Source organism: Gossypium arboreum, chromosome 11 (assembly GCF_025698485.1).
Source record: "Gossypium arboreum isolate Shixiya-1 chromosome 11, ASM2569848v2, whole genome shotgun sequence".
NCBI lineage: Eukaryota > Viridiplantae > Streptophyta > Magnoliopsida > Malvales > Malvaceae > Gossypium > Gossypium arboreum.
In genome coordinates this window covers 18,962,447-18,980,825 of record NC_069080.1, presented here as the reverse complement: position 1 = coordinate 18,980,825, position 18,379 = coordinate 18,962,447, and the positions used below count along the sequence as shown (strand labels likewise).

The window sequence follows — 18,379 nt, the reverse complement described above, 5'->3', positions numbered from 1 at the left end:
AACCCATGGTGAGGGCATCTTATCAATAAATCCTTATACCTCTCTCATGCATCATATAGGGTCTCTAAGTCCATCTGTACGAAAGAAGAGATATCATTCCTCAATTTAGCTATTTTAGCCGGTAGAAAGTACTTTAGTAGGAATTTCTCAGTCATTTGATCCCATATAGTGATAGAACCTCGTGGTAAGGAATTCAACCACTGTTTAGCTTTGTTCCTCAACAAGAAGGGAAACAACTGTAAGAGAATGGCGTCGTTAGAAATGCCATTTATCTTTAAAGTATCACAGACTTCCAGAAAGTTAGCCAAATGAGTATTTGGATCTTCGTCTTGCAAACCATCAAACTGAAAAAATTGTTGTATCATCTGAATAGTATTCGACTTTAGTTTGAAATTGTTCGCAATAATGGTGTGTCTCACAATACTCGATTCAGCCCCAGTGAGAGTGGGCTTGGCATAGTACGAGAAATAGGATTCGGATTTATAGGATTCACAGCAACCATAGGAGGTAGCTAATTATTCTAATTATCATCCATTTCCTCAGTAATAATAACAGCATCCTCTTACTCTTCCACTATATTCTGTCGACTCTGTCTTGCTTCTCTACGGTTTCTACGAGCTGTACTTTCAATTTCACTATCAAATACTAATAGTCTTGACAGATTTCTTCTAGTCATAAACTAAAGGAACCTGCCAGAAGCAAATAAAAGAAAAAATTATAGAACAAAAATTAAACTCAAAATAAAAATAAAATGGAATAAAAATAAATGGCTAAATTAATAAAAATCAAGTGTTCCTAATATTTTAGTCACCGACAACGGCGCCAAAAACTTGATGGTCACTCAAAGGCAAGTGCACCTATCGAACAATAGTATATTTATGGTGAGTAAGGAATATCATATCCACGATGACTAAAAATACTAGTGGTTACTACTTTTCTATTCTTTAGCTGATAAATTGGGATGGTTGTTTTAATCTAAATTTACTAATCTAAATTAACTAAGAACACGACGGAGAATGAATTAGGAAAATATTTGAAGATAACCAAAGAGAAAGATAATACCCAAGAAAGAATCCACCTGTACTTCACTTATTATTCTTAATCTGAATTAAATAATTTATTCACTTGTGTCTTGATCCGTAGAAATCCCTAAATTATGTTAATATCTCTTTCGAGAATAAGAACAACTGACTCTAGGTTGATTAATCGAAATTTCTTTCTAATTAAAACCCCTTATTGTCACATTAACTCGATCTATAGATTCCCCTATTAGATTTGACTCTAATCCGATAGATTTATGTCGTCCTATTTCTAGGACAGCATGCAACTCTACTCAATTATGCTAGATCTACTCTTAAATAGGGCTTTTGCTCTCTTGAAATAAGAACATTAAATATGAATTAATATCTCTAAAATATTAAAGCACAAAATAAGCATACATAATTGAGAACAAGAATCAAGTATTTATCATGTAATTCGAAATCAAATAATAAGATTTATTATAGATTTCATCTTCCCTAGGTATCTAGGAATTTAGTTCATAATCAAGTGAAAACATCTCAAAATCAAAAAGCTACAAGACATAAAGAAATTCACTAAAACTTTGAAAGAAGTTAAAAGGAGATCTGCAATGTTAAAGGAGATTCGCTCGAGTTGGCTTCGATGGTGTTCTTCGAGTAATTTCTTCAATCTTCTCTCGAGTGCCCTTTTAGATCTTCTTCTAATTGATATTTATAGACTTTAGAATGCTCGAAAGCCTAAAAGTTAGGCTTTTCCGCATGTTTGGGAAACAGGAACAATATCGACAAGGGCTGGTACATGGGCGTGTAGCTAGCCCGTGTGGAAATGCCTAGGCCGTGTGGATACTGAAAACAGCTCTTTTTGCCCGATTTTGGCTTGTTTTTCGCTCCTTCAACTCCCCTATGCTCACTTAAGTATAGAAACATGAATTTAAAGGATTAGGAGCATCAAATTCACTAATTTATATAATAAATCATCCAAAAACACATCAAGAATATGATTAAAAATATGTAACTTTTATGACTTATCAATTTTATTTTATTTTATTTTATTTTACTTAGTCCTACTCAAAACAATTTTAACAATAATCACATGTGACTCATATTAATCATTCACAATGTTAAATTAAGCTATCACATGCATTTGTGACAGCTTTTATTTATTGTTTATATAGGCTTAATGCATTATTTGATACTTGTGTTTTTGTCCAATTTAATATTCATATTTAATTTAATTTGATTTTTACATGAATGGTACGTCTCAATATATATTGATGAAAGATAATAAGTGGTTAGAATAGGTAGCGAAGTATAACGTTGATAAATTTTATTGATTAAAGTAGCAAAATATAATGTAGTGATTAGAGTATATTCATCATAGCATATAAAAATAAAATTAAAGTTTTTACTTTTAAAAGAATTAATTAAAGTTTTTACTTTTAAAAGAATTAATTAAAGTCGATGAATAACAAATGGTAAAGATTAGAGAGCAGTTGTAATTTTTACCTCCAAAATTAGTAACCTAAACCAAAATAAAAGATTAGTAGTTTTGTTTTACCATTTATATTAATATTCATGAGAAAATAATTTTTAAAAGAATGTTATTTAAAATAAACTATCTTTTTATGCACATTTCAACTAATTAAATGAAAATTTTCTATCGTACCCAATATCTCTTAAAACTACCTGCACAAGCTATTATAATTCAAATAAAAATTTGTTATTCCAAAATCTTTTATTACCCACAAATTTGGGGTCATGATATTGTCCAATATATTTGTTCATTCATTGTTTCCTAATAAATTAATCATCAGTTCACCATTTAAATGTGTATGATACATCCATAAATTATCCAAGTTATTATTGTAAACATTGACTAAAATTGCATTCGATATAATTAACACAAAAGTAATAGATTTGAGCCAAACTAAAAAATGTGAGATTAATGCTAGTATTTCATCTCTTGAGTTAATGTGTTTCTATACAATGAAACGGAATCTAGGGACGCAATTAAAGAACAAGAAGGAGACAAATGGTTATATGAAACAAAATTAGAAATATGAAAAAGGTCAAGGTTAAGGTCACTTGAGATTAGATCAGATGACGAAGACATCGGTGTAGGACATGCATCATGACTCTCTCTAGTTTGGAATAAACTTGAGTAATTGATGGTCTTGTCAGAGAAAAATTCAAAGAATTAGAATTCTTTGGTTCACTAGTGATAGTGTAAATTAACCAATCATCTTCTTACCCCAATTTCAGAAATTTTGAAGACATTTCTTTCGAAAAGAATGACACTTGTTCTGAGAATGCAACATTGATAGACACCAAATACCTGTTGAAATCTAAACTATAACACTTGTACCCTTTTGAAGGTGAGAGTGCCCGAAACACACACTTTAAGGATTTTGGATTCAACTTAGTGACATAAGGCGAACATCTCAAACAAAACAGTACTTCGAAAATTCTTGGTTTCATTGGAAATAATGGTTTGGATAGAAATAGAACATTATATGGGTCATCACCATCAAGTACGAATAAGGCACACGATTGATCAAAAACAAGTTGTTAAAATAACATCAACCCAAAATTCTTTAGGAACTTTCATTCAAATGAAAAAGGTCTAGCTGTCTTAAGGAGATGTTTGTTCTTCCATTCTAAGATGGTGCATCAACATAAGAGGTTTAATAAAGGATCCCATTTTGGTTCAAAATGCCTTACAATAGTAAGAAAGAAGTATTCTTTAGCATTATCACTTCACAAAACCTGGACAAACACTAAATTGAGTTCTTATCTCAAAGACAAAAGCTTGAAAATGAAAAACACCTCTAACCGATTTTTCATTAGGTATATCCTAAATTATGTTAATATCTCTTTCGAGAATAAGAACAACTGACTCTAGGTTGATTAATCGAAATTTCTTTCTAATTAAAACCCTTATTGTCACATTAACTCGATCTATAGATTCCCCTATTAGATTTGACTCTAATCCGATAGATTTATGTCGTCCTATTTCTAGGACAGCATGCAACTCTACTCAATTATGCTAGATCTACTCTTAAATAGGGGCTTTTGCTCTACTGAAATAAGAACATTAAATATGAATTAATATCTCTAAAATATTAAAGCACAAAATAAGCATACATAATTGAGAACAAGAATCAAGTATTTATCATGTAATTCAGAAATCAAATAATAAGATTTATTATAGATTTCATCTTCCCTAGGTATCTAGGGAATTTAGTTCATAATCTGAAGTGAAAACATCTCAAAATCAAAAAAGCTACAAGACATAAAGAAATTCACTAAAACTTTGAAAGAAGTTAAAAGGAGATCTGCAATGTTAAAGGAGATTCGCTTCTGAGTTGGCTTCGATGGTGTTCTTCGAGTAATTTCTTCAATCTTCTCTGAGTGCCCCTTTTAGATCTTCTTCTAATTGATATTTATAGACTTTAGAATGCTCAGAAAGCCTAAAAGTTAGGCTTTTCCGCATGTTTGGGAAACAGGGAACAATATCGACAAGGGCTGGTACATGGGCGTGTAGCTAGCCCGTGTGGAAATGCCTAGGCCGTGTGGATACTGAAAACAGCTCTTTTTGCCCGATTTTGGCTTGTTTTTCGCTCCTTCAACTCCCCTATGCTCACTTAAGTATAGAAACATGAATTTAAAGGATTAGGAGCATCAAATTCACTAATTTATATAATAAATCATCCAAAAACACATCAAGAATATGATTAAAAATATGTAACTTTTATGACTTATCAATTTTATTTTATTTTATTTTATTTTACTTAGTCCTACTCAAAACAATTTTAACAATAATCACATGTGACTCATATTAATCATTCACAATGTTAAATTAAGCTATCACATGCATTTGTGACAGCTTTTATTTATTGTTTATATAGGCTTAATGCATTATTTGATACTTGTGTTTTTGTCCAATTTAATATTCATATTTAATTTAATTTGATTTTTACATGAATGGTACGTCTCAATATATATTGATGAAAGATAATAAGTGGTTAGAATAGGTAGCGAAGTATAACGTTGATAAATTTTATTGATTAAAGTAGCAAAATATAATGTAGTGATTAGAGTATATTCATCATAGCATATAAAAATAAAATTAAAGTTTTTACTTTTAAAAGAATTAATTAAAGTTTTTACTTTTAAAAGAATTAATTAAAGTCGATGAATAACAAATGGTAAAGATTAGAGAGCAGTTGTAATTTTTACCTCCAAAATTAGTAACCTAAACCAAAATAAAAGATTAGTAGTTTTGTTTTACCATTTATATTAATATTCATGAGAAAATAATTTTAAAAGAATGTTATTTAAAATAAACTATCTTTTTATGCACATTTCAACTAATTAAATGAAAATTTTCTATCGTACCCAATATCTCTTAAAACTACCTGCACAAGCTATTATAATTCAAATAAAAATTTGTTATTCCAAAATCTTTTATTACCCACAAATTTGGGGTCATGATATTGTCCAATATATTTGTTCATTCATTGTTTCCTAATAAATTAATCATCAGTTCACCATTTAAATGTGTATGATACATCCATAAATTATCCAAGTTATTATTGTAAACATTGACTAAAATTGCATTCGATATAATTAACACAAAAGTAATAGATTTGAGCCAAACTAAAAATGTGAGATTAATGCTAGTATTTCATCTCTTGAGTTAATGTGTTTCTATACAATGAAACGGAATCTAGGGACGCAATTAAAGAACAAGAAGGAGACAAATGGTTATATGAAACAAAATTAGAAATATGAAAAAGGTCAAGGTTAAGGTCACTTGAGATTAGATCAGATGACGAAGACATCGGTGTAGGACATGCATCATGACTCTCTCTAGTTTGGAATAAACTTGAGTAATTGATGGTCTTGTCAGAGAAAAATTCAAAGAATTAGAATTCTTTGGTTCACTAGTGATAGTGTAAATTAACCAATCATCTTCTTACCCCAATTTCAGAAATTTTGAAGACATTTCTTTCGAAAAGAATGACACTTGTTCTGAGAATGCAACATTGATAGACACCAAATACCTGTTGAAATCTAAACTATAACACTTGTACCCCTTTTGAAGGTGAGAGTGCCCAGAAACACACACTTTAAGGATTTTGGATTCAACTTAGTGACATAAGGCCGAACATCTCAAACAAAACAGGTACTTCTGAAAATTCTTGGTTTCATTGGAAATAATGGTTTGGATAGAAATAGAACATTATATGGGTCATCACCATCAAGTACAGAATAAGGCACACGATTGATCAAAAAACAAGTTGTTAAAATAACATCAACCCAAAATTCTTTAGGAACTTTCATTCGAAATGAAAAAGGTCTAGCTGTCTTAAGGAGATGTTTGTTCTTCCATTCTAAGATGGTGCATCAACATAAGAGGTTTAATAAAGGATCCCATTTTGGTTCAAAAATGCCTTACAATAGTAAGAAAGAAGTATTCTTTAGCATTATCACTTCACAAAACCTGGACAAACACTAAATTGAGTTCTTATCTCAGCACAAAAAGCTTGAAAATGAAAAACACCTCTAACCGATTTTTCATTAGGTATATCCATGTTATTCAAGAATAATCATCCACAAACATAACAAAGTATCTAAATCCAAGTTTAGATACAATTTGGAAAGGTCCCCAAATGTCTGAGTGTACTAACTTAAAAGTGAAACTAGCTCGTTTGTTAGCTCTTGGGCTCAAGGGCCTCCATCAGTGCTTAGCAAAGTGACATGCTTCACATTCCAAAAAAAAGAAAGGTAGGTTTTAAAATTTTAAACATAACTTCTTCAACAAATAAAGAGACGGATGTATTAATCAGCAATGTGCTTCCATCAATGAGAGAACAGTAGGATGCGCCACGAATCAAGGAACCCACAAGTAAAAAATTTAAAGACTATTAGATACATGCCCTTTACCAATAGTGCACTTCGTCACAAGATCCTCTAGAATACGATGATCGGGAAAAAAACCAAATGGAGCAATTTAGATCACTAATAAGTTTACTAACAGAGATTAAATTGAAGGCAATGTTACGTAAATTTAATACCGATGATAAGGTGATAGACGAAATTAGATCAATATTTCCAAAACCAACAACTTAATAAGTGGAACCATTAGCAATAGTAACAGAGCATGGTGAATTATGTGATCAAAAGGTAGAGAAAATGTTGGGATTACCTGTCATATGATCTATAGCTCCTGAATCAATTATCCATTTGGATGAAAAGAAAATAAAATCTGTATTAGAATTGCCTAACTCCAAAAGGAAGCAAAGTGACTCATTTAAGCAAAGAAAACAAAAAACAAAATAGTGCTGAAACAACACCAAACAACAACCAAATAGAGACCAAATAACACCCAAAAAGCAACCAAACAGTGAATAGTACAAAATATTAGCGAAAACCTCAAAACATCCCCCAAACCACCTCCAATAAGCAAGCTGACCATTAGGCTTTGGTCGGACCAAAGAATTGATGTCACAGATAGAAGTTGATGGTCGAACAACGCTCCACGCACTCATACGTGTTGGCACATGAATGTGAGTTACTTTCTTTCAAGTGGCATGTGAGCCTCACGCACAAGGTCTCTAGTGACTAAAATTTTCAAATCGATGGCGAAGGCAATGGTGCACCTCCTTTTGCCTACGATGAACCCAAAAAATTACTTTGAACAAGTGACCCACAATAAACTCAAATCGTTCGCGTTCAAAACAATGAAATACGAACTCACTAAATCAAGCCAAGAGACTCTGATACCATGTTATCAAAAACAAAGAAAGGAAATATAAGAAAATAGAGTCAAGAGAAATTGCTTGTATTTCATCTCTTGAATTGGCATGTTTATATATAGGTCTATATAGTCTAAATAATGAAAGAACAATAAAATAAAATTCTAAACTCAATCATAAGAAATTGTAACTAAGAATATCTAACAACTTGTAAATTTCAAATAGTTTCGTGTCTAATTTGTAACTTTTTGAAGTTGAGTGACTAAAATGTAAACTACGTAATAGTTTAGTCATATTGAGTAAATTTACCCTTAAACACACAAAATTAATAGCCTACGAAGACAAAAGAGACATAGATGCTGGATTGTTCCCGACCGTAGTGGATTATTGTCCCAACGCTCTTCTTCCTTTCCTGACTTATTTTTGGTTGTTTCTTTAATCAGAATAACAGCCTGAAACGCTCTTTCCCCACTCTACAACTTCCATCCTTCAGCTAACCAACTTTCGCTACCCGGATCCAACCTCCATCACCGCTCTGATCTACGCCTCTGATCCAATCCTCAACTCCCCCTTTGTCAACTTGATCTGCCTTGCGGCTCTCTTAAACACCTACATAGGTAAACCTTTTTTATTTATAAAAAAATTATTTTATTTACTTGGTTCAGTTTTTTTTTTATTGTACCTAATTTTTTTTTTTCTGGAGTTAATTGAATTGCCTTTATCGTTTTCCCGCGTAATTCTGGAAATTCTGGTTCATAATTTGTTTGTTCTGTTTGGTTGCCTAGAAACTCGAAGAAAAAGAGCGACAGAGTTTTGAAAGCCATACTCTTTGAATTAAATTTTCAATAGTTGGAAAATAAAGTTTAAGTTTCGTTCTTAAAGTGAGATATTTTTCAGTTTATTAGATGGTTCTTAGCTTTAGTTTTAAGGATAGGACGAACATTTCTTAATTTAACCTCTTAAATTTCATAGTTGTATTACTATCTGAATTAGGAATTGTTTGGTTGGCGTTTTGAAGCATTTCTTGTCGTGCTGAACGTAATCGTAACAGGAAAAGATAAACAAAAAAAAAAAAAAGCTTTTGAAATGCTTAATTTTTCCGCAAAGGTTTGTTAATTTTGAAATTCTTAATCAAGCATGGCAGTCATCAGCTGATGCAATATGATAGGATTATTGTTCTCTAAATTTATTAGCAATTCAGTATTAACGGCTGATTGTTCTACTTCAGATGGTTCACTTCAGAATAATCCGATCCCCATTAAGTTATGCACGCATTATTGTGTTAGTATACATAAGATGTTTTTCAAATGCCATTTTCATGTTTGGGCCTGCTAATTTAATGGTAGCTAGGGTTTTGCTGAAATACTTTTAACTGATAAAAGATTCTTTACTTCAGATGGTTCCGTCAGGGGAGTGTGTAACAGATGAAGTTGGTAAAGATAAATTACGGAGCCCAGATACTGGGAGTCATGCATTGCAACATAACACTGATGGTAAAATTCCCTCGTCACAATCTGATCAAGGAGGAGAAACCCCCTTGATTAAATCAGAGAAAGACCCACTTTCACAATCGGAGAAATTAGGAAATACTTCCTCTGTGATAACCAAGCAGACTCCCTCTCTGTTGCCTGGTATGGAAGGAAGCAGTCCTGTAGCATGTGAGAGAGCATCGCAGGATGGATATAACTGGCGTAAATATGGGCAGAAACTTGTTAAAGGAAATGAATTTGTTCGAAGTTATTACAAATGCACACATCCAAACTGCCGAGCAAAAAAGCAACTAGAACGTTCACACGATGGGAAAATGGTTGACACTGTTTATGTTGGTCAGCATGATCATCCAAAGCCACTGAACCTTCCACTAGCTGTTGGTTTTGCTGTCTCTGTTGTTGAAGAGCAACCAGATAAGTCATTGCAAACTGTTGTCAGAGGTAAGTAAACATCTTAATCAGTTGCGTCTAGTCTAATCGAATGAAGTGTAAATCTTGTTTTTTAACTGGCCTCATATTTGAAGACAAGTCATTGGATGCACAAATGCCTCACCAAATTGAGCCAAGAAGTGGTTCTCAACCTTTATCTAGTGCTGTCAGCGAAGATGTTAAGGGTGCAGCTTCAAAATCAAATAAGATTCAGAATGTTGCCGACAGTGATGATGATCATCTCGTCTCAAAACGAAGGTACCTTAGTTTCTTTCTGTAGTGTGTTAGTTTATCTCTCAATCTTTGTTTAACAGTCATCAAATATAAATAGGAAGAAAGAAAATAGCAATGCTGATGCATCTCCAGTGGAGAAGCCAACCAATGACTCACGTATGGTTATCAAGACTTTCAGTGAGGTTGATATTGTAAATGATGGGTACCGCTGGCGCAAATATGGGCAAAAGTTAGTTAAAGGCAATCCAAATCCAAGGTATGTATTAAGGTCTTTTGCGCACATTTTTATCTCAGCTCATTAGCTATGCTGATGATTACACTGTTTTCCCAGCTGCAGATATCTTCTTATAATAACCAGAGAGTGAATGCATTTTACTTAACACTTTCTGATCTTAGAAAGTTTTCCTTCCTTTACATATATGTCATATTGTGGCTTTTAAAACTAATTGACTTGCTCTTCTCACTTGTGATGTAGGAGCTATTACAGGTGCTCTAGTCCTGGGTGCCCTGTCAAGAAACATGTTGAGAGGGCCTCGCATGATGCAAAATTGGTTATAACTACTTATGAGGGACAACATGATCATGATTTGCCTCCAACCAGGAGTGTTACCCACAATACAACGGGAGTAAATGTTCATTCGGCAGCTCATAGTGGCGAATCAAGGACCAAGGTAGAAGAAAGTGAGACCATCTGCCTCGACATGGTTGTTTATTCTGGTTCTGTAGCTGAGAATAAATCAAGTGAGCAATTGAATGGAGAGTTGAGAACCAAGTCAGATTTTAGCGGTACTGTTTGCGTCAGTCTGATAGATGCACCTATATCAGGTCCTGCAAGTCGATCAAATGAGCAACAGATTGAGAAGTTGGATCCTAGTGAAGAAAGCGATGCGGTTGACTGTGGTACGATTGTTCATAGTAAATCAAATTCTCAGAATACATCAAGCGAGCAACTGAGTAGCAAATTAGAAATGAAATCGGAAAAAGATACTGTTTGCATTGATAAGATGGTCCATATCACTCCACGTTCCGAGTGTACTTTCAATGAGCAACGAATGCCTAGCGCAGAACCCGTTCAAAGCTGAGCTGGGGCTGATAGTTATAAATTATAATCATGGTCGCAAATGGCAGTGTATTCAAATGGATCTATTTGGGGTATTGGAGTTGAGGCTGCACTTTTGTAGCCATATTGGCAAACCATATGTGTAAAACAATATAACCTGTTAAATAATGCGAGATTAAAGGTGCAGTAATTTTATCTGACAATATGGTTTGATATAAAATAGTTTGTTACTGGTAATTTTTATCGAGGGCATCCTTGCAGTTATTGTTTACATTTATTGGTTAATAACATATTTGTGGTTTTATGGCTGCTAATCTTCTTTCTCCATTGTCAGTAGGATCTCCATGACAGCTTGCGATCCAAAGAAAACAATGGAATGAGATGACTGCAAAGGTGGATAACCCGTGATTTATAAGAAGTACATGGTTAAAAAGAAACCCGGCAGCTAAGAGAAAGAGGACTTTGCACCAAAGGTAGTGCCCAGTCTCCTAAAATTAACACTAACAATAGAAGCATCATTGTCACTTCCATGCATGCCAGAGGCCTTGATTAATGGTACAAGAACAGGGTACTAAGAGGCCCTCAGTTCAAGTCCCCTGTTCTCAAATGTGCGAGGACAATACTAAAGAGAGTAAAAGGACAAAAATGTAAATCACTTCCATGCGCAGGAAGCAACCAAATCCCTATTCATCCAACCAAGGTACAGAGCCCCATCTCTCTCTTCAAGCCTATATCTATCGCAGTAGTTCTCAAGTAGGGTTTTTATGGTGGCATTAACCAAGGAGCTTAGAGGATAAGGAGTGAACCCTGCCATTCTGAACCTTGACCTCCACTTCCCCAAGAGTTCATGTCGTTCAACTCTCTCAGCCCCCTCACAAGCTATGATGTTAACGACATCCCTTGCCAGGCATTGCTGCTCAACATCGATCCGCTCTTTATGTTCCCGGGGGAGAGTCACATCAATTGATTCAAACATGGCTGTGTAATAGTTTAGTGTCTCCAGGAACCTTGCGAAGAATGGAGCAGTATTTGTGTTAGATTCCTGTTCCACAAGGGTTACAACCTTTGGAGACAGGCTCTTAACTAGCCTCAAGAGTCGGTCACGATGATTCTCAGTGCTGACACTCTCATCAGGCATGTGGTGAAGCATGAAAGCAAAATTTACAGCTAGAGCCTCTCCTGGTCGAACTTGAAGGTGTTCCCGCTGGACTTCGCAACCAGACATGGCGGCAGCATGGAATTCAAATGGCACTTTAAAATACCTTGCAAGCTTAGACAGCCTCTTTCCCACAATGTTTAGGCCTCCTCCACGGGCATATGCAGATGTGGAATCATCAATACCAGTTATTCGGATATAGGGTGGTCCACCAGGCCTAGCTGCAAATGCTTGGATGAGAGTGATCCACTGACTCCCCTGAGCTATTTGGAAATCGATAATATGAACTCTATCTTCATCTTTCATGGCCTCTGCAATGGCTCCATTTGCAGACATGTAGCCAAACTTTAAGTAGGGGCAAACCTCATAAAGAATGTGCATGTAAGATAATAGGTCAGCACTCTTTGGTTCTTTGCATCGCAAAGCCTTATAGATTGAGCTCCCTGATGAGGCTAGTCGTGCCACTAGCCCTTCCAACATGTAGGCTCCCAACCTCTGGATTGGCTCCCCAGAAACCGACACCATTCGGCGTAATTCATCCATTAACCACTGTGCCATCAAGAGATCATTATCTGACATGGCTTTTGCACAAAAGACAAGGACCTGTTTTAAGTCCCCTCTGGAGATTGCATCTGTTACAAGTCTCCATGTGCCCATCTCTGGTGAGGTCTTACTGTCAATAACATCAGAATCAGGGCCCAACATCACAGTTTCCAGCTCTTTCAGCTTATCCCTCAAATCACTTACATCATCGGTTACGCAGGAACCACTAATAGGAGAGCCACCATTATTGTCAGGAGAGTGATGCAAGTCGGATGGATATGACTGAGAATCTTGCTGTGACGTTGGGCTTCCATTTGGTGAGAAACCGACAAGTGATGTAGAGTTGTAGGCATTATAACTGCCATTTGCAGAGGATGACTCCAAAGTGCAAAAATTTTCATTGGAACTCTCAACAGTGAAGTGGAATTCGTGGCTACTGTCACTATAGCAGAGAGAGGGGTCAATAGGTGGGAGTTGAGGGAACCAGTAGGGCTCAGGCTCGACTTCTTGCTTTATTTGACGGTACAATCTGCTAGCCATGACTGAGCTTCTGTGTTGCTGGGATGCTTGCATTGATGGACAGCTTGCCAGAACAGGTTCTGTCCCCTTGTGGGGGTTGGAGCAATCAAAGGATTCGAGACTGGCAGGACTGTTTCCAACTAAAATGAAAATTCCAAACAGTCAGAATTCAGTATTTTCTTCATGGTCATAATAGCAGTAACTTAAGAAACCTTGCATTCTCTTTATAAGCTAAATGCTGCTTGCAAACATATGAGAGACAAATGAACATTACCATGATCCTTCAGCCTTGACAGCCCAGATTCTTTCCATCTGTCTCTTTATGATCTGCAAAATATTGAAACAAGCTGAGCAAGACCGAATGACAGCACTGAGGTTGTAACAGAAGTTCGAGATTCAGCATGCCGACCGACAATAACATTCAATGTCAATTTCAGGGAACCCTAAGTGAAACATTTGTTTTAGTATCGAACTTTATTTGCAAAGTGGGGAAGGAAACACTAAGGTTCATAATATACAGAACGTATCAGTGAATACAGATAATCACAATCCAGAAGGTTTTATTTCTTCCATATACTTTTGCTGTAGATTTAAAGCACAGAATAAGCAGTGAATATTATATACGTATACATATATATATATGTATGTATATATGCAAACAAAACAAAGCTTTTATTTCTCTCCTATTTTGCCAGGCTTTATTCAACTCAAATGAAGTGATTCAGACTCGTAAACTTAAAGTACTGAAAATCATACTGATATTTCTATGTACCTTCTAGAGTGCTAAAATTATCTCCCTTTTCTCCCCCATGGATTAGCTAGACAGATATGAAAATTTTGACATCTACAAACCTGTATCAAGAAATCAAGACACAGTTCCATATTGATGGGATCAGAGATGAAATCTCAGACATCTTCAAAACACTTCCTCATTAACCAGATTCGTAAAGATGAGAGATGCAAATTTTGTTACTTAAAACCACTTCGATAATAGGTTCCTAAACCTTCAAAAAAGAAGGATGCGATGATTCTTGACGAAACAAAATCGAATGATCCAACCTACTCTACCTGCTACATTCTTTTCTTAGGTTGATACATGAGGGACCTCCCTATTCAACACAACTTTCTAGCAGAAGGAGACAAAATCATTAAATAAGTAAATCAGTTAGATACTTGAACAAGATTTAGCCAAATGAAAATCCACCATCACAACTCAACATTTCAATTCCAGTCTACACATAAATGACTTTTACTCCAATTATAGCTTCAGTTTTGCTCCATAAAGTCAGAGTTCGACTTATTTAGCACTTCATAAGTAACTAAAAAACACATTTCCAGCACTAGATCATATTATTCATTAGGCACCCTGTTCTAGCAGTTGCAGAACTGAAGGAAGTTGATCTTTGAAAACTGAACAAAAACAGAGCCATTTCAAGCTTCTTTTTTAAAAAAAAAAAACCCAAAACGTTGAACATCTGAAAGAGCAGATTACTTGGAGTATAAACAACTAAACTTACAAATAAAAACTAGAAATTCTTGAAAACCATCTTACTGTTAGTTGATCCTCACCAAACCATTTCCACAAAACTCAATACATTCCCCAAAATACACACTTCCCCCCTCCCCCCCAATAAAGGAACCCTCAAAACAAGTTCAATCACCAAAACAAAGCTACACCCAAAAAAAAAAAACAGAATTCAAGAACTCCACAAAAAAAAAAATCAATGAAGGAAGAAGAACAAACCTTAAATTCAATAAAAGAACAAATTCAATTCCAACATCAAATCAATGGGGGCACCGCACCTTATTCTAAGGAATCTTCAGCTTTTGGTGAAATTGAAGTTGAAGAAAACAAGAGGGTTTGAGAGATGGAAAGGAGGTTGGAAATGAGACAGCATATGATTTGTTTTTATTTCTTTTTTCTTGTAAAGAGTCACATCAGCATGTGCATTCTTTTTTATTAACTAAAAGAAAAAGGGATGCATTATCAAACCCCTTCACATAACAATTAAAACATACACTGTGAGTTGTCTTGCAAGTTACTTATACTATTATTATTGGATTTGTTGAATGTACCATAATGCCCTTCTTAATTTCACATTTGGTCAAATGTCCCCCCAAAAGTATTTTATATTTATTTAACTAATATGAAAAATAAAGTAAGAATACTCATGGTTTGTGTACTTATATTATAAATAAAATTATCAATTTTCTGTAATTATTGAATTAGTATCACTTAAAATTAGAGTATTTAAACTTTTAAATTGAAACCCACAATACTTAGAAAGTAAAAATTAGAACATGTGAATGAATGAAAAACATGATGTTGGTCTTGATAATTGTGTTTTATTTTGAATAACGAATTAATAATTTATGAATATTTGGTACCTTCTCCTAAACTTGGTGTTATAATTTATAAGAAATTATATATTTGTAATTTCAAAACCCCAAATCAAAGTGATCACCTCCATACATTAAAATAACATTACAAGATTATGATAACATATATTTATGTCTGAACATGATCTCCTCATTTGATCTTCTCTTTTTATCTTTTGATATTTAATTTTGGATTTTCCTTTAACGGAATATTCTATTTGATTGTTATATTTAAAATACTAAACATATAAATAGGAGGATAATATGTTGAAGTACATTTAAACTCATCTTCTCTTATATTGACAATAATATTCATGTCAATCAAATTAAGATTCAATCGACTTATTTAACTTATTTAAAGAAAGAAGGAAAGAAAAATTGTCTGTAATTATAGAGAGCCAGGCTTTTACCTTTTTCAATTCCAAACTCTATTTCATAGATGCAATTTTCCTTTTTTTTTTTAGGTTAAAATGAATATTTATTTAATGACTAAATATATTGTTTTGAAATTATTATTATTATTATTAGAAGCTTATGCATGTGGAAAACATGTATTATTTAAAATATATATTTGTGTTTAAAATTAATATATAATAAATAATGAAATGTATGAACGTAAATATATAAAAATTTAGAACATAGATATAACTTATTAAAGTTTGAAATAAAATTAAAATTTCTTTGAAAAGGTTTTATTTATAAAAATATAAATAAAATGAAAACACCTACATAATCATATTTAGAAATATGAAAGACTAAAATTCAAATACAAAATACTATTCAATGTTTAACAAACCCACACCTCAATAAATCCAAATTTATCAATATTCTTTTCTATACCAACTAGTACATAGTTAATATATTTTTAATTTTTATAGTCTATATCTTTATAATTTTATAAGATTAAATTGAATTTTATAATTTTAAGAGGGCTAATGTGTAATTTTATCTTTACTAATTTAAATTTTTTAAAAAATCTCAAGAAACTAAATAGTAATTTTACATTTTAGGGGAGACCGGGGCCTGCGAGCCCCTTAAATTCACCCCTGAATATAGATGAAATCTATTGGCAGAGTTGGTTTCAATTGAAAATTTTACCATAGTGGAATTTAAATTCTATTGTTTCAATTAACTACTAGAGCAAAATATTTTGATTAATATAAAATTAATTCCAATGATAAAAGTATTAGTTAAGATTTTAACCATGAATAAATTTAGTTGCATGCAACTTTGAAAATAGTCAATTTTGTTGTTTATTTGGTAAGAATGGGAAGAAGTAATGTATTTCGTTGAAATTAGTTTTACAAAAAGATAATCCAACATTGAGGTATTTTGAAAGGAATCAAACAAATTTAAGGAAAAGGGCATGTTGTTTCTTCTTTGTCCCCTCCCCAAAGTTAGTGGCCCACTCCCCTTTTTATCTCTTTCTCTTACTTAAAATATTATTTGTCCATTACATTAGAAGTTAATGTGACTTTAAGTCTAAGTTAAAGTCACATTTTCTAAATCATTCATTGTTTGGAGGATACTATGAGTCTTGTCAACCTAACCATGATCTTCCTATTTTACTTCTTTATGTTTTGGTGACTCATCATCCATAATTATCATCAAATTTTAATGAAATTAAATTTTAACATATACTATGAGTTTTGAAATTTTTTTAGAAGGTGAAATTAAATAGTATATTTTATGATAATAAAAATATAATTTTATCATCTTAAATTATTTTTTATTATTTTGAATGAGTTAAAGTGTAATTTTATTATTATTAATTTAAAATTTTATAAATTATAAAAATTTAAATTAAAAATTTACTAATCCTCAATCTCTACTATGCTAAGCTATGAATTAAGTAAGAGTAAAATTAGAAGCATATGTATATATCACATCAAAAGCAACTTTCAAATTAAGGAAGGAGAGTTAAAAAGGGTATAGCTTAGGAGGGACAAACTTAGTATATATAATTCATTTATAACTTTTTTGAATGAGTCAAAAGTATAAATTTATTATTATATAAATTTTAAAAATAATTTATAATTTATAATTATTTTAAGGATTAAGTTAAATTATAAATTCTAAAGGGTAAAATGTAGTGTTGCTTAAAACTTTTCATTTTCAAAGGAGAATAAAAGCAGTCTTTTCTATTTTCGAGAGTGCTAACGTCCCTATTTCCCCATAGCACCGCTCCAATTTGAATGAAATAAGAAAACTATTAGATTTTATAAATAATTAAATAAATTTCTCATTTAAAAATTAAGATTAAAATATGTTATAAGTTGATATTGTCTTCACAAATTCAGAATTTCTTCTTTCTACTTTTTATTTCTAATAATTTAGTTCATTTATTTTTAAATTTCAAAATTCAAATTCTATTATTAACACTATTAATTTTCTTTTGTTACATTTCTTAGAGTGACGTTTTAAAATTAAAAAAAAATTCACTCTGTAAATATGTAACTAAAAAATAATGTTGCGATAATTTTGAATTTAACAAAATATCTTTACCATCGTCAATTGTTAGACCTAAATTTTGGAATCGAAAAGTAGAACTCTTTATTTTTAAAAGTATACAAATTAAATTTTAAATTTTCAAGAATACAAAATCTTCATTTTAACCAAATATAAACATTAATGAGTTGTCTATAAAATTTTATAATTTGATAGAGATGTATGATAAAATTATTACCTCAAAAATATAAATAGAAATGGGTTAATATATAATTTAATCCCTGAACTTGTCTATTTGTACTTATTTTGTTCTTAAAAAAAAAATTCAACTTAGTTGGTCT

The 18,379-nt window shown here is 32.6% G+C and overlaps 2 protein-coding genes and 1 non-coding gene across 9 annotated transcripts; 2 read left to right on the top strand and 1 right to left on the bottom strand.

Moving 5' to 3' along the window:
• Positions 1-107, top strand: LOC128284611 (small nucleolar RNA R71). The gene has a single exon (XR_008275036.1). It is a non-coding gene; the product is annotated as a small nucleolar RNA R71 (small nucleolar RNA).
• An 8,034-nt stretch (positions 108-8,141) lies between these two features.
• LOC108473528 (WRKY transcription factor 1-like) lies at positions 8,142-11,196 on the top strand. Its single transcript, XM_017775151.2, has 5 exons — positions 8,142-8,397; positions 9,177-9,711; positions 9,795-9,957; positions 10,031-10,189; positions 10,409-11,196. The coding sequence occupies exons 2-5, from the start codon at positions 9,177-9,179 to the stop codon at positions 11,013-11,015; spliced, it is 1,464 nt and encodes a 487-aa protein (XP_017630640.1). The 5' UTR covers positions 8,142-8,397; the 3' UTR covers positions 11,016-11,196.
• Positions 11,197-11,375: 179 nt separating this feature from the next.
• On the bottom strand, positions 11,376-15,231 carry LOC108473527 (scarecrow-like transcription factor PAT1). 7 transcript variants are annotated; one of them, XM_053021170.1, is made up of 4 exons: positions 14,956-15,231; positions 13,984-14,063; positions 13,486-13,538; positions 11,376-13,341 (listed from the first exon to the last, which is right to left on the bottom strand). In XM_053021170.1, exons 3-4 carry the CDS (start codon positions 13,521-13,523, stop codon positions 11,646-11,648), a joined length of 1,734 nt encoding a protein of 577 aa, XP_052877130.1. In that variant the 5' UTR covers positions 13,524-13,538; positions 13,984-14,063; positions 14,956-15,231; the 3' UTR covers positions 11,376-11,645. The 7 variants fall into 7 exon arrangements, with proteins under 7 accessions (XP_052877130.1, XP_052877133.1, XP_052877132.1 ...); XM_053021173.1 differs by having other exon boundaries at positions 15,015-15,231; XM_053021172.1 differs by lacking the exon at positions 14,956-15,231 and adding an exon at positions 14,729-14,945.
• Between the last annotated feature and the right edge of the window lie 3,148 nt (positions 15,232-18,379).

Coding starts and splice junctions, on each gene's coding strand:
- LOC108473528 (XM_017775151.2), top strand. CDS start 9,177: ATGGTTCCGTCAGGGGAGTGTGTAACAGATGAAGTTGGTAAAGATAAA. Junction 9,712..9,794: donor ATTGCAAACTGTTGTCAGAG/GTAAGTAAACAT, acceptor TCATATTTGAAG/ACAAGTCATTGGATGCACAA. Junction 10,190..10,408: donor AAAGGCAATCCAAATCCAAG/GTATGTATTAAG, acceptor CTTGTGATGTAG/GAGCTATTACAGGTGCTCTA.
- LOC108473527 (XM_053021170.1), bottom strand. CDS start 13,523: ATGGAAAGAATCTGGGCTGTCAAGGCTGAAGGATCATG. Junction 13,342..13,485: donor GTCAAGGCTGAAGGATCATG/GTAATGTTCATT, acceptor AGTTGGAAACAG/TCCTGCCAGTCTCGAATCCT.